Here is a 15,000-nt window from a genome sequence, read left to right on the forward strand (position 1 = left end):
GTGTCTCATTGAAAACCCGCCCTGAACTGTTTGTTGTTCCGAGGTTTAAGATAATTCTGTTGCTGTTACATCTCTGTCCTTCGGTGTGTGTGTGTGTGTGTGTGTGTGTGTGTGTGTGTGTGTGTGTGCGTGAGCAAAGTGCTCTCAGACTTTCCAGTAAGTGAAGCTGACAGCAGTTCTTCCAGATTACAGGACTCAGCCGACTCTTTTCTTCCGTCTCTCTCTGCCTTCGCTTCCCTCGGCCTCCATCTTTTATTTCCTGTTTGTGTGAACTCTTAATAATTTGACGAGAGCCAGCAGGGTAATATTGCGGCTGTCAGATAACCCCCCCTCCCCCTTTAGACTTATCTTACTCTCATTAAAGTTGTAATCACAGAAGCACGACTCGATTAGCCCGGATGGATTACTCAAATTCCTCTTGGCACCGATGCAGCTCGGCGATTTGCTGGTCTGAGATATGAAATGGCTCGCAGCCACGACGAAGAATCTGACTTTAATGTTTGAACTCACTGGAAGAAGAAAAGCACAAATGTTGGCCGGCAGGCCTGAACACATTCATGCTGCAGCTGATAGACGTCCAGTGTGGATATACATCAGTTTATATTCCAGCCAATAAGGAACAGGCAGAATATACATTACATCTACAATAAGATGAATCCGTACTGAGGGCTGCAACCTTCATCCATCACGTCTTTGTTGTCCATTTATCTGACTGTTAGTTTGTGGATTACTTCTTGTTTCATCTCAGAAGAGTTCCCATCATGATGTCACACAGCTCAAAGGGTTTACAGAGACCTCCGTAGGACACCCTGGTAAAGTCGCTGCTGATAGATCTTTACATTCATCTTCTCAGGTTCCTGCAGATGTTCAAACTATAGTCGCCGGTGTGTGAGTCCACAGTAGTGACGTTGTTTGTTTTTGCCGTTAAACCAAATGTTCCTCCTCTGTGATGTCGTCTCCATCACACTCGGCTTCTTTCTTGATTCTGCATCCCTCCCCCACTTCTCTCTCTCTCTCTCTCTCTCTCTCTCTCTCTCTCTCTCTCTCTCTCTCTCTCTCTCTCTCTCTCTCTACCTCCCCTGCTCTCCCTCACATCCTGCACCCCCTCCTCTGTCCTCACACTCCTTTAAGACTGCCCTTTCTCTGCCTCGAGCAGTTTCTTTTTCACATTTCCACTCTCTACATTCCTCTCTCTAATCACTCTCTGATATCTCTCCGTTGACCTATAATTAAAACCAGTCGGCGAGGCCGAAACGTGCCGCGTTCGATTGTAACGCCGAACTTGCCGTTCGTCCGAGAGTTAGATTCAGCAACCTCTGCCAGAAGTGACTGTTTGGATGCTTGAAAGCTAACGTGGCCACTTCTCAGCTTCCTGTCGTGCATCCGTCAGCAACAATGCTGAACACAACGGCGCCGTTCTCTGGGTCCATCGGGCCGCTTCTCTGCTTTCAGCAATTACCACTCGGACCGCGGACTAATGCGAAGACCATGAGGTTCAACTCAAGCCAAAATGGACCCTTTTCTAAATGGCTTCCTGTTTCCGTAATAACAATGGAGGCCACACAGACAATGGGAGTGTGTCAGTGAAACCTAAGTGTTTTTGTGGGTGTTGACCCACTTTAGCCAATCCCAGGCCTGCATGTCCGCCTGCAGAGCTCAGTATCAAGAAGTACATTCTATTGGTTTCATGTACAGGGACACGGCTTATCTGTTTCTCTAGTGTCACTCAGGATGAAAATAATGCCAACGGAAATTCAATTAGGATTCTTAATCATGGTGGACACATGAATAAAATGAATCCATGTGAGTAAACAGTCAGACCAAGTGACTTTATAATATTAATATATATATAATATTTAGAAAGACGACTAGTGGTGAACGAGAGAGGACGAGTCCAACAAACCAGAAGACCGGTGTTCAACACCATGTTGAGGTTTTTATGGTAGTAGTTTAGTCTAAACCTAACTGTTGGTGTTGTTGTCTGAACCTAACTGTTGGTTTAGTTGTCTAAACCTAACTGTTGGTTTAGTTGTCTGAACCTAACTGTTGGTTTAGTTGTCTGAACCTAACTGTTGGTGTTGTTGTCTGAACCTAACTGTTGGTTTAGTTGTCTGAACCGAACTGTTGGTTTAGTTGTCTAAACCTAACTGTTGGTTTAGTTGTCTGAACCGAACTGTTGGTTTAGTTGTCTAAACCTAACTGTTGGTTTAGTTGTCTAAACCTAACTGTTGGTTTAGTTGTCTAAACCTAACTGTTGGTTTAGTTGTCTGAACCGAACTGTTGGTTTAGTTGTCTAAACCTAACTGTTGGTTTAGTTGTCTGAACCTAACTGTTGGTTTAGTTGTCTAAACCTAACTGTTGGTTTAGTTGTCTAAACCTAACTGTTGGTTTAGTTGTCTGAACCTAACTGTTGGTTTAGTTGTCTAAACCTAACTGTTGGTTTAGTTGTCTGAACCTAACTGTTGGTTTAGTTGTCTGAACCTAACTGTTGGTTTAGTTGTCTGAACCTAACTGTTGGTTTAGTTGTCTGAACCTAACTGTTGGTTTAGTTGTCTGAACCTAACTGTAGGTTTCTGTAGATTCTTATTATTTATATATTTTTGTTAAATGTTCCATTTTATGTGCTTTTAAATTAAAGAAAAGAAACGTAAATGTAAAACCTTCTGCAAAAAGTTGCAGCACATATACTGTACATATATATTTTAATACAGCCCGCTAGATTGAGATCTTGCAGAGAAAGAAAAGTAATAAACAGTCAAACAAGTAGAGAAAATCATCTCAAATAAAGGTCCACTTACTCGACTACAAAGAGGCACTAACTGACTACAAAGAGGCACTAACTGACAACAAAGAGACACTAACTGACTACAAAGAGACACTAACTGACTACAAAGAGACACAAACTGACTACAAAGAGACACGAACTGACTACAAAGAGACACTAACTGACTACAAAGAGACACTAACTGACTACAAAGAGACACTAACTGACTACAAAGAGACACTAACTGACTACAAATAGACACTAACTGACTACAAAGAGACACTAACTGACAACAAAGAGACACTAACTGACTACAAAGAGACACTAACTGACTACAAAGAGACACTAACTGACTACAAAGAGACACTAACTGACTACAAAGAGACACTAACTGACTACAAAGAGACACTAACTGACTACAAATAGACACTAACTGACTACAAAGAGACACTAACTGACTACAAAGAGACACTAACTGACTACAAATAGACACTAACTGACAACAAAGAGACACTAACTGACTACAAAGAGACACTAACTGACTACAAAGAGACACTAACTGACTACAAAGAGACACTAACTGACTACAAAGAGACACTAACTGACTACAAAGAGGCACTAACTGACTACAAAGAGGCACTAACTGACTACAAAGAGACACTAACTGACTACAAAGAGGCACTAACTGACTACAAAGAGGCACTAACTGACTACAAAGAGGCACTAACTGACAACAAAGAGACACTAACTGACTACAAAGAGACACTAACTGACTACAAAGAGGCACTAACTGACTACAAAGAGGCACTAACTGACAACAAAGAGACACTAACTGACTACAAAGAGACACTAACTGACAACAAAGAGACACTAACTGACTACAAAGAGGCACTAACTGACTACAAAGAGACACTAACTGACTACAAAGAGGCACTAACTGACTACAAAGAGGCACAACTCGTCGTGTAGAGTTATTGCTGGTAGCAGATTTTTATAAATAATTTATTGATATAAAAATATGAAACTATTAATAATATTCAATTATGATCAATAAACCCACGATTACAAATAGACACGATATGACTACGACAGGTGAAAGCATCACAAAGGCCGTGTCTCGAGGTGTTGAGTTGTTTCATAATCCACTCACGATCACAGAATAGCTTCTGATTTAAATAAAGTCTCCGTTATAAACGAGGGACAAGAGGCACTTCACCGGCTTTTTCCCATCCCCCCCCCCCACACACACACACACAAAATCACACCCACAACAAAATATTCCTCATTCCTCACACGCACCAAATCTCTCGCAAGAGGCAGCACACATTCACACTGCAGCTCCAGCCATCCACCTCCCAATGGTCACCTAAACCCGGCTCTACCTCAGCGCACACACACACACACACACACACACACGGTTTGAGCCCCCCCCCCCCCCCCCCCCCCACCGTGCCTGCATTATTGAAACCCACTTAGCACGCTGGCTTTCTCCTGACATCTGACTCACCGAAGCAGTGACCCGAGAGAGGAAGGAAGAGCTGGATTCTCTGATTCTGCAGCAAAAGAGACAAGAGAAGAAGTTACTCGATGTTCTGGTCCCATGTTAGAAAGAACAAAGAGAGGAGGAGCGACGTTTAGCTGCAGAAGAAGAGCCGTGTCTCTTTCCCAGCGAGGCAGCGATAGCTTGATGCAGCAGAAAGCCATTGTGACATTTATCAACAAAAGCCTGGTCTAAAGTCAATGTCGCAGCATCTGTCTGCCACTTAGCAGAGGCATTGTTCAGATGGAGAGATAGCGGGTTCAAGTAAACTGTTACGCACTGAGGGACGTCCATATGCAGTCGAATGGAGTCGCTCCCATTGGGGCTGCACGATTATGGCCAAAATCATAATCGCGATTATTTTGATCAATATTGCGATCACGATTATTCATACATTTTAGGGACAACATCTTTTTATTGCACTTTCACGGTTAAATGAACAAGAACACTGCTTCCACTTCCATTGTTGTGCTACATTCAGGCTAATGCACAACTCTTTGCATCAGACGGGTCCTGATCACATCACAGTGCATCTCGTAGAAGGAAAACATAAATAAAATAGTATCAACACTTTTTACCTCAAATGAAATCAAGAGAGCACGGCTTTCACTTCCAGCTAATGTACATCAAAATAAAACGTATTCGGTTCTGATCACCTGAAGCAAAATATAAATAAAATGTTTCCCCGAAATAAAGAGCGAACTAAAAATAAATGTGTTGCTCACAGTATTTCTTGGACACGTCTTTGGCCAAATGAAATGCGATTGCATGCGTTATGCCTTTGGGAGGTGGATGGATACGCTGTGGCGCTATCAGGGTCGCTGTTCTGGTTTTCTGGGTTGACGTTGGACATGGACGGAGGTTCAGTGAGGCAACGTGAGCTTTGGTCTTAATGCATTCATCCTACTGTGGTTTGTGGTGATTTCTCAGGTGGTTGAACAAGTTAGTTGTATTGCTATGCGGCGCAGACACAACTCGAACGCACTCTGTCATGTGATTTGTTCTTGGTTAACATCACTTGCCCTAAATCCAAAAAACTTCCAGGCAACGAATGATGATCCTTCTCGAGGGGCTGGCTCCTCCGCCCAACTCGTTCGCCCCCTGGTGGTCGGCTGACTGTTAGTTGAGGAAGAGCTACATTTGATATGTAGCAGAGCACGCATTTTAAACGTCAATATCACAGACGATCATGCTCATTTAATCGTGTTCGCGATTAAAATTCGATTAATTGTGCATGTATATATATATATATATATATATGTATATATATATATATATATATATATACATATATATATATATATATATATATATATGTGCGGTTGTTATTCTGCTGTGTGACTCTGATCGGGCCACGTTTGTGATTGTGAACTTGGAGTTGGGCTCGCTAACTGCCGGTCCCCGAGGTATTTCTTTTACTCAATTCGTTTTTTGTCGAAACTTCGAGCCAATCAGCTCTTTGATCAGGCGACGGCCCGGCGTTTCCCATCATGCCCACGTGATTGGTTGATGCCTTTATTCTCCCAAAACATTTGCAGCGTAATTCAGTGAAAGTACTCATGATAAAAACAACAGATCTAAAAGATAAAAAGTATAAAACGTCCCGAGTGTGTAAAAGTCTTTGGTGCTGTTTGTTAAATGTGTTTCTAGAGAAAGGCCTCATGACGTCATCCTCACCGTGAGACTCTCCAGAAACACTCAAACTTCGTCTTCTAATTTTCGAGATTTTATTTAAATTTTTTTACATCATCTTATAATGTAAAAGATAAATGCACTGATGTGTTGTCTGTAGCCATGACTACAGACAGACTCCTGTTTATCTGCCAGCCCCAAAGTCCAGTTCAATGGGGAACTGGTTCAGCGGGTCAGCACACACACACACACACACACACACAGTCAGACTGATGAAATTAGGAGCAGTTAACTGGGACCCTCCTCCTCCTCCTCCTCCTCCTCCTCCTCCTCCGGTTGTTTATCGCTCCGATCGGCCTCCGTGTCTCCAAACCAAATGTTTGGGCTGCGTTCTCTGGGCTTCTCTAAACCCTCCAGGGGGGTTTACATGTGCAACCCCTTCAAACCTCCCCCCACAGAGGGGGGGGGGGGTGTAGGACCTCACTGATAAGAGAAGCTAACAGACATCAGACGTCCTCGAAGTTTGTATCAACACAGGAACTTAAAAACGGGCTTTTTTCTCAGCGTTTCCTCTTCCCTCCATTCAACGCATTCCAGACCCCCGAGCGCATGCCCGCTCTGTGATTGGCCGGCTCATCGCCGTGGGGATGGGTGCCGGGCGTGGCCCACGCCCTTAAATTGTCCAGATGTTTCTTAAAAACAGCTTTTAGCCGACGGGTTTGTCCCGAAGCAGAGATGAATTTAGATTACGACAAGTTTTATTCATCAGAAATACAATAATAGGAAATAATGAATGTTATGAATACATATGACAATAACAATAAACGCATAATGCAATGTGCAGCAGCTGTTTCTCTTCAGATCTGGCACACAGCAGTCTTTGTTTATGAAGGCTTATCTTCTGATGAATGTGATGATACCAGCGTTGGCTCTGTTCCTGATGATGTGCATTGTCTGACAGCAGGCCGGCAGCGTCATGTCTCGCCTCAGAGCCGCCGCGGAGCAGCCGAGTCCACAGCGACGCGCCGCGCGCTGCGCCCGCTCGCTCTGTTTGTAAGCTGCCGTCCTGTGTGGATCGGTGACGGGGTGAGCTTTGGTGACGTGTTTAAAGGGCGTCGGCGGTTTGCTTCCTGGTGCGCTAATTGTTGTTTTGAATCTTAAATGCTTGTTTAAAAACTACAAAACTAACAGATATCACACTAACGTCTTCACATCAACGCAATTGTGTTGTTTCTGAAATGTTACGTTTTAATATGAACTGAATAAACTCATGGTTACAATGTTTACTGAGGTAATACATCAAGAGAGAAGTCATCTTCTCATCGACTTCTCTCCATGTCGAAGTATTTCTACGTCTTCTTCAGGCTGAGCGGGGAAACGGTGAACATCGTCACGCTTCTGCTGGCTTGAAGGGTAAAAGCCGTGACTATTGTTCTCGGTGATGGCTTTTCTTATTGTGCTCGTTCACCACCAGAGTGCACTACTTTCTGCGTCTGTGTAACTGTGGGTTGGTCCCACAGAGGGAGATGTGACTCGAGAGGCAGACTTCTGATGCTTCTTCCTCCTCGCTCTCTGCAGGATGAAAATGCGGCGGCACCGGGTGTTCCTGCTGTGCACGGTGGGCCTGTGCGTCATCTCCTTCCTCCACTACTACAAGGCCCTCCACTACGTGTCCCTGCTGCGCGAGCTCTCCGCCCCCTACCCCAACATCAAGTCCTTCATCATGGTCTCCGGCTTCTTCTGGAGGGAGAAGGGCGCGGGCGCCACACCGCTAAGCCCCGCCTCCCCCGAAGAGGCCCCTCCCCTACCGGTCCTCCGTCCGTCAGACACCAAAGGTCGAGCGGCGGCGGGCGCCGGAGGAGGAGGAGGAGGAGGAGGAGGAGGAGGAGGAGGGATGGCTCTGGGGAACGGCGGGGTCATGGTTGGAGGCGTGGGGCTGGAGATGAGGTTGGGGGAGGAGCCGGCGCCTCCTCACCCTTGGGAGAAACCGGAGGAGAACCAGCGGCTCGGCGCTCCGGATGAGGTGAGTGAACCTGAACCAGCGTGACTAGAAGTAGAAGTCAAACGAGTCTTTAGTGCAGAATCACAGTTAAAAAGGAAAACGTTGTATTTATTTGATCATTTATTTTACAAAATTTGGAAAAGACTGGAATCTATAAATCCATATGTTGGGGGGGGGGAGGCTCTACGTGTTTTATATTAAACTAGTCACATGTTTACATCCTCTACTTCAGCCTCTCCTCTTTGTCTCTCTTTGTCCTCTCCTTCTCTTCTCTCCTCTCCTCTCCTCTTCTCTTCTCTCCTCTTTGTCTCTCTTTGTCCTCTCCTCCTCTTCTCTTCTCTTCTGTCCTCTCCTCTCCTCTTTGTCTCTCTTTGTCCTCTCCTCCTCTTCTCTCCTCTTCTGTCCTCTCCTCTCCTCTCCTCTTTGTCCTCCTCTCCTCTTTGTCTTTGTCTCTCCTCTTAATCCTCCTCCTCTCTTCTTTGTCTCTCTTTTCAGGAGCGAGCCGAAGCCCGCCTGAAGCCGTGGAACCCGAGCCGCCCGGCCCGGCCGGCGGGGCCGGACCTCCCGGAGGTGCCGCTGTTGGGGGAGGAGCAACTGGACGCGTTGCACAAGAATCCGTTGCCCGAAGCCATGGGAGACCTCCACACCCGCACACAGCAGCTCCAGCACGACAGGACGCCTTACTTTGTGCGAACCAAAGCGGGAGCCCTTTGCTTCAGACAGGGGACCGAGGTGGCCGCCCAGAAGGAGTACTCTGGGAAACTAGGGGGCCCCGTGGCTAACGGAGGAGGGGACGGCGGCGCTCGAGCCGCCGGGCAAAGGAAACCCCTGGAGGTCCGGCAGCCGCCCTCCATCGCTCCGAAGGCCAAGGCCAGGGCCAGGGGCGGCGGCGGCAAGCGGCTGGTGAAGTGCGTTTGTCGGCCGGGATGGCACGGCCCTTACTGCGGGGTTCCCACCATGGTGTACCACTCCAACCTGCCCACCAAGGAGCGGCTGACGCCCCGGGAGACCCCGCGCAGGGTGATCAACGCCGTCAACATCAACCACGAGTTCGACCTGCTGCACGTGCGCTTCCATGAGCTCGCACAAGCCGTTGATGTTTTCCTCATTTGTGAATCCAACTTCACCGCCTACGGAGAGAGACGGCCTCTGAGGTGAGTTTGTCAACTTTAAAGACAAGTATAGACACATATATACACCTTTATTTTGTGAAAGCCTCGTTGTCTCATCCCGCATTCGTAGCTGTGAGACATTTTCATTTTGGATCTTATCAACGTCATCGTGAATGACGAAGTATAAAATCTGCTGTTCGTTCCTCGTGTGGAACCAGAAGTCAGTGTTGATGTTTCTGTCACGCAACATTCTGTGCTGATTTTAACACAAAGCACAAAGAGTGTGTTTCTCTGAACCTCACTGACTGAGTGCTCTGGAGGCAAAGTGACCGTTGTAGCAAAACGTAGCTTTTCAAAGGATATCGTTCCAACACGTGTATGAGGATCATCACCTGTTGATTTCCATCAATTGGTTGACTTGAGGTCGCTGGAGAAGCCCCGTTCATTGCCCCAGTTTCATATTCATCAAAACGCCACAAAATCCCAAATCTTTCAGCCGAGCTGCGGCACCGCCGATGCGTCGAGTGGTACCGGTTCACAATCTCTCGAGCGTCGGCGACGCTCGAGAGATTAAAGCAAAGTTCCTTTTGGAGACGACATGAAAACGTTCTCTGTAACAACACGGATTCTTGATTCCACCAAATGTCTTTTCCGTAATTTCTTCAGTTTCCTGCGGCTCCTGCTCAACGGTACGTACGACTACGTACGTCACAAGATCCTCTACGTGTTCCTCGATCACTTCCCAGAGGGCGGTCGGCAGGACGGCTGGATCGCCGACGACTACCTGCGCACCTACCTGACGCGCAACGGCTTGTCCAGGCTGGCGGGCATCAGGCCGGACGACGTCTTCGTCATCAACGACGCGGACGAGATCCCGGCACTCGAGGGCCTCCTCTTCCTCAAGCTGTTTGACGGCTGGACGGAGCCTTTCGCCATCCACATGCGCAAGGTAGCGACGAGGACTCGGCTCGTCTGCGTACGTTTGCTTTGTCCTGTTGTAGTTACTGATTCTGTTCTTCTCTCCCCTACGTCCAGTCCCTGTACGGGTTCTTCTGGAAGCAGTTCGGCTCTCTGGAGGTGGTGTCGGGCTGCACGGTGGGGATGCTCCGCGGCGTCTACGACGGCGACGGCATCAAGCTCCGCCGCCGCGAGTACTACACCATGCCGGGTTTCCGCAAGTACGAGAACGACACGGGCCACATCCTGGTGCAGTGGTCGGTGGGCAGCCCCTTCCACTTCGCCGGGTGGCACTGCTCCTGGTGCTTCACGCCCACCGGGATCTACTTCAAGCTGGTGTCGGCTCAGAACGGGGACTTCCCGCGGTGGGGCGACTACGAGGACAAGCGCGACCTCAACTACATCCGCGACCTGATCCGGACGGGGGGCTGGTTTGACGGCTCCATGCAGGAATACCCCCCCGTGGAACCCAAAGAGCACATGTACGCCCCCAAGTACATGCTGGAGCACTACGACAGGTACCGGTACCTCCTGGAGAACCCTTACAACAAAGGGTCCGGACTGAGTGAGGGCTCGGAGGTCAGCTAGGAGACGATCCTTGACTTAACTAGCAGGACCGAGGGAGGCCTCAGCATGAGCGGTGCTGAACTCCGTCTCATTGGAGCGATGCCTCTTGTATCTCCACCGGGCAGCACTGGTGTTGCAGCAACCGAAAAATCGTTATTTTGGGGTCAAAAAAAGGGAACACTGTCATCCACTGTGGATTTACGGAGAGATGGTGGAGAGGATACAACCACTGGAGAAACAAAATCATAGATTTCCTCACTCCTCCCTTTTTGGGGGAGGAGCCTAGCTGCCTCTCCTTTTCGTCACCCTCTCCTCTCTCTCTGTCCGAAGGGGCAGCTCGGAGGTGAAGAGAGCGATGTTTCGCACCGCGTGGAGGCGAAGGTGGTTTCTTTCTTTTTCTGTCGGTGTTTCCTCAAGTTTTCGGGACCGGCTGGCGTTCCCAATCTCTTCCTGTCTTCCTGTCTTGCTTGGTGACCTCCTTCCAGAAACAGACACATCATCAGATATCCTCGGGTCGGTAGAGAAGTGTAAACCCTGTTAACCCCACTGCCAAACGCCATGTCGCCGCTCATTCATGTACTCGCACTGCACCTCCAGCCCCGCCTCTCTGTTTGTGTCTTTGTGTCATAATTGCGTTGTTTCAATGGGGGGGGGGGGGGTCGCCAGGGGAGGTCGGCGGAGGAGCAGATGGGAAACAGTGCAAGAGAGAAAGGAGAGTAATGAGGGAGGACGGGGAGCGGTGATGCAAAGAAAAAGACTCCCTCGACGTTCCCGCTTTCCCACAGTGTCTGCTGACGCACGAGTTGTTGCAGGGATGAGTGTGTGTGTGTGTGTGTGTGTGTCAGAGCTCATGCACATCTCTGAATAAATCATGCCAATCTGAGACGGATGAGACTCGCCGGTGTTGTTGTTTTTTGTCCGACAAAGAACAATCGAGACCGCAGAAAGATCTCCCTTCAGTCCGTTCGTCCGGGCAGCTGTGATGAGTTCTGTTTCCTTGGAAACTGAAGTGTGTGCGAGACGGCGTCGGGATGAGCGGGAGGGTTCACATCAGGCGAGAGGTCGCCGTCGACCGTCGGCCGCCCACTCTCTGAAAAAGGACTCCAAGCGTTTCCTGTCGTCTTTCGTTCTCTTTTTCTCGCCGCCGAGTGTTTTTTCTTTTGTTCGTTCAGAGCCGCTCATCGCTCGCTGAGTCCAGGGAGGATGGTTTCTCCATGGCTCCGCCCCTTTAGCTCCAACGGGAGGAGCCAACGTGAACGCAGAGTACGAGCGGTTCTTTCGCTCCATAGTCACCACAGTAAAATATAAGACGAACGTCTTACAAGCCACATATCTTCTTCAACATTGGATTGTTGCCGTCGTTTGAGCCGAGCAACACACTTATCGTGAGTTCATCTCCGTCAGAGAGAAACACTCTCAAGACTCAAAGTCACTGTCTGACCCCGAACCGTCCAGCCCGGTGGGTTCCTTCTGCTCACAGCTCATCAGTATGTCCAGAAGTGAACCGCAACCAATAAGCAGCGGCCCGGAGAGCCCTGAAGCTCCGCCCCCACAGCTGCACCGCTTTTTTCCTCCAAATTTTAATAAAATTGCACCAAATTCAACACGTTCAGCGTGAAGTGAAAGAAAACACAAATACAGCTTTAAATTTAGATTCTTCTCTACACATCCCCCCCCCCCCACACACACACACACACACACACACACACACACACACACTGGCTCTCACACTCCATCTTTGGCTGTGTCGACTTTTCTTTAATTGCAGATTGACTGCATCCACCATCTGTTTCTCTCAGCGGCTCTCTGGGCTCATCGTGTGCCTCAGCATCACAGTGAGCAGCGCTCTGACAACAGTTTGAACATGAAGGCAGAAGTTTGATGTTGGAGCTGAACAATGCAGTTCTTTCCTCAAAGAGGAACAGTTCACTTCAGTGTTCAGTTCATCATCATTTATGCATATTTTCTCTGCATAAATCATTCATTTGGTTCATTTTTGCACATTTCTGTACTTCCATGCGTAAAGAGACACTCCTGTGATCTAGTGTTGCGCTTCCATCACGCTGAGCGACTCGTGAGACACGAAGAGGAAGAAACTGATCAGTGTTTCAGAAGTGTGATCCCTGAAACCCTCGTTATTAGTTTCAGCACACACACCAACACACACACACACCAACCATCAGCACACACACACCAACCGTCAGCACACACACCAACCATCAGCACACACACACACCAACCGTCAGCACACACACACACCAACCATCAGCACACACACACCAACCATCAGCACACACACACACCAACCATCAGCACACACACACCAACCATCAGCACACACACACCAACCATCAGCACACACACACACCAACCATCAGCACACACACACCAACCGTCAGCACACACACACACCAACCATCAGCACACACACACCAACCATCAGCACACACACACACCAACCATCAGCACACACACACCAACCATCAGCACACACACACACCAACCATCAGCACACACACACACCAACCGTCAGCACACACACACACCAACCGTCAGCACACACACACCAACCGTCAGCACACACACACACCAACCGTCAGCACACACACACACCAACCGTCAGCACACACACACACCAACCGTCAGCACACGCACACCAACCGTCAGCACACACACACACCAACCGTCAGCACACACACACCAACCATCAGCACACACACACACCAACCGTCAGCACACACACCAACCGTCAGCACACACACACACCAACCGTCAGCACACACACACCAACCATCAGCACACACACACCAACCATCACAACACACACACACACCAACCATCAGCACACACACACCAACCATCAGCACACACACACCAACCATCAGCACACACACACCAACACACACACACACCAACCATCAGCACACACACACCAACCATCAGCACACACACACCAACCATCAGCACACACACACCAACACACACACACACCAACCATCAGCACACACACACCAACCATCAGCACACACACACACCAACCATCAGCACACACACACCAACCATCAGCACACACACACCAACACACACACACACCAACCATCAGCACACACACACCAACCATCAGCACACACACACCAACCATCAGCACACACACACACCAACCGTCAGCACACACACACCAACCATCAGCACACACACACCAACCATCAGCACACACACACACCAACCATCAGCACACACACACCAACCGTCAGCACACACACACCAACCATCAGCACACACACACCAACCATCAGCACACACACACACCAACCATCAGCACACACACACCAACCATCAGCACACACACACCAACCGTCAGCACACACACACCAACCGTCAGCACACACACACCAACCATCAGCACACACACACCAACCGTCAGCACACACACACCAACCGTCAGCACACACACACCAACCGTCAGCACACACACACCAACCATCAGCACACACACACCAACACACACACACCAACCATCAGCACACACACACCAACCATCAGCACACACACACCAACACACACACACCAACCATCAGCACACACACACCAACCATCAGCACACACACACCAACCGTCAGCACACACACACCAACAGTCAGCACATGTCTGCAGCACGTGTGTGTGTGTGTGTGTCCTGCACAGATGTGTGTTGCACCCACCACCACATCTGTTGTTTTGCTAGCAGAGTGGCTGCCTGTGGGCCCCCCCCCCCCCCAACCAAGTGATCTTTTCCAAGAAACATTAGCGGCAGGCAGGCCGGAAATCAAGGGTGTGTGCGCGTGTGTGTGTGTGTGCGTGCGTACATGTGCGTGTGTGTGTGCGTGTGTGTGTGCGTGTGTGTGTGCGTGCAGAGAGAAGAGGGTCATTTTACTCTGGTCTCTTTCTGACTTTGTCGTTTCTCTTCCTTTCGTTTTGCTGCTGAGCGGTTCTGGAATGTGTGGAAGCCGTTTGAATGGTAAACGGAGAAAGGAAGTGTAAAGTCTACTTCCTGAGTCCACTTCTTCTTGAGTTGCGACGCCTCATCCCGTGTGTTGGAACACGCTGAACGCTTCTCGGAGGACATGTCAGGAATGGGACCCGGCGCACGCCTCCCGTGTTGCTGCGTCGTCTTGGCTGAAACGTGTTGTTCCTCTTCGTGGAAACGACGGAAAGCCGTCGCATTCCACGAGCGGAGCGATCGCACGAAGTCCGACAGCTGCAACGACGCGTCACCGCCGAGCCGATGGGAAAGTGCCGCGTGTTGCTAAGCACTCGAGTATCACACGAGTGTCAATACGCTCATTAAGAAAAAGGGAGACGGGGGGGGGGGGGGGGAGATAAAGAGGGAGGGACTGGTAATCACTGACGGTCTCTATTGGTCGGTTTTATTTTTGCACTTTTTGCG

At 48.9% G+C, this 15,000-nt stretch overlaps 1 protein-coding gene across 3 annotated transcripts in view; it reads left to right on the forward strand.

The window, feature by feature from the left end:
* The window catches only part of mgat3b (beta-1,4-mannosyl-glycoprotein 4-beta-N-acetylglucosaminyltransferase b), a 39,518-nt gene extending 28,315 nt beyond the window's left edge, over nt 1–11,203 (forward strand). For all 3 annotated transcript variants that reach the window (XM_079279159.1, XM_079279158.1, XM_079279157.1), the window contains exons 2-5: nt 7,515–7,959; nt 8,434–9,092; nt 9,717–9,999; nt 10,086–11,203. In XM_079279159.1, the coding sequence (XP_079135285.1) occupies nt 7,516–7,959; nt 8,434–9,092; nt 9,717–9,999; nt 10,086–10,595 (1,896 nt within the window). In that variant the 5' untranslated portion in view covers nt 7,515 and the 3' untranslated portion in view covers nt 10,596–11,203. The remainder of the gene's footprint in view (nt 1–7,514; nt 7,960–8,433; nt 9,093–9,716; nt 10,000–10,085) is intronic.
* Nucleotides 11,204–15,000: the final 3,797 nt, after the last annotated feature.

This window comes from Melanostigma gelatinosum (genome assembly GCF_949748355.1).
Source record: "Melanostigma gelatinosum genome assembly, chromosome: 11".
In the NCBI taxonomy this organism is placed as follows: domain Eukaryota; kingdom Metazoa; phylum Chordata; class Actinopteri; order Perciformes; family Zoarcidae; genus Melanostigma; species Melanostigma gelatinosum.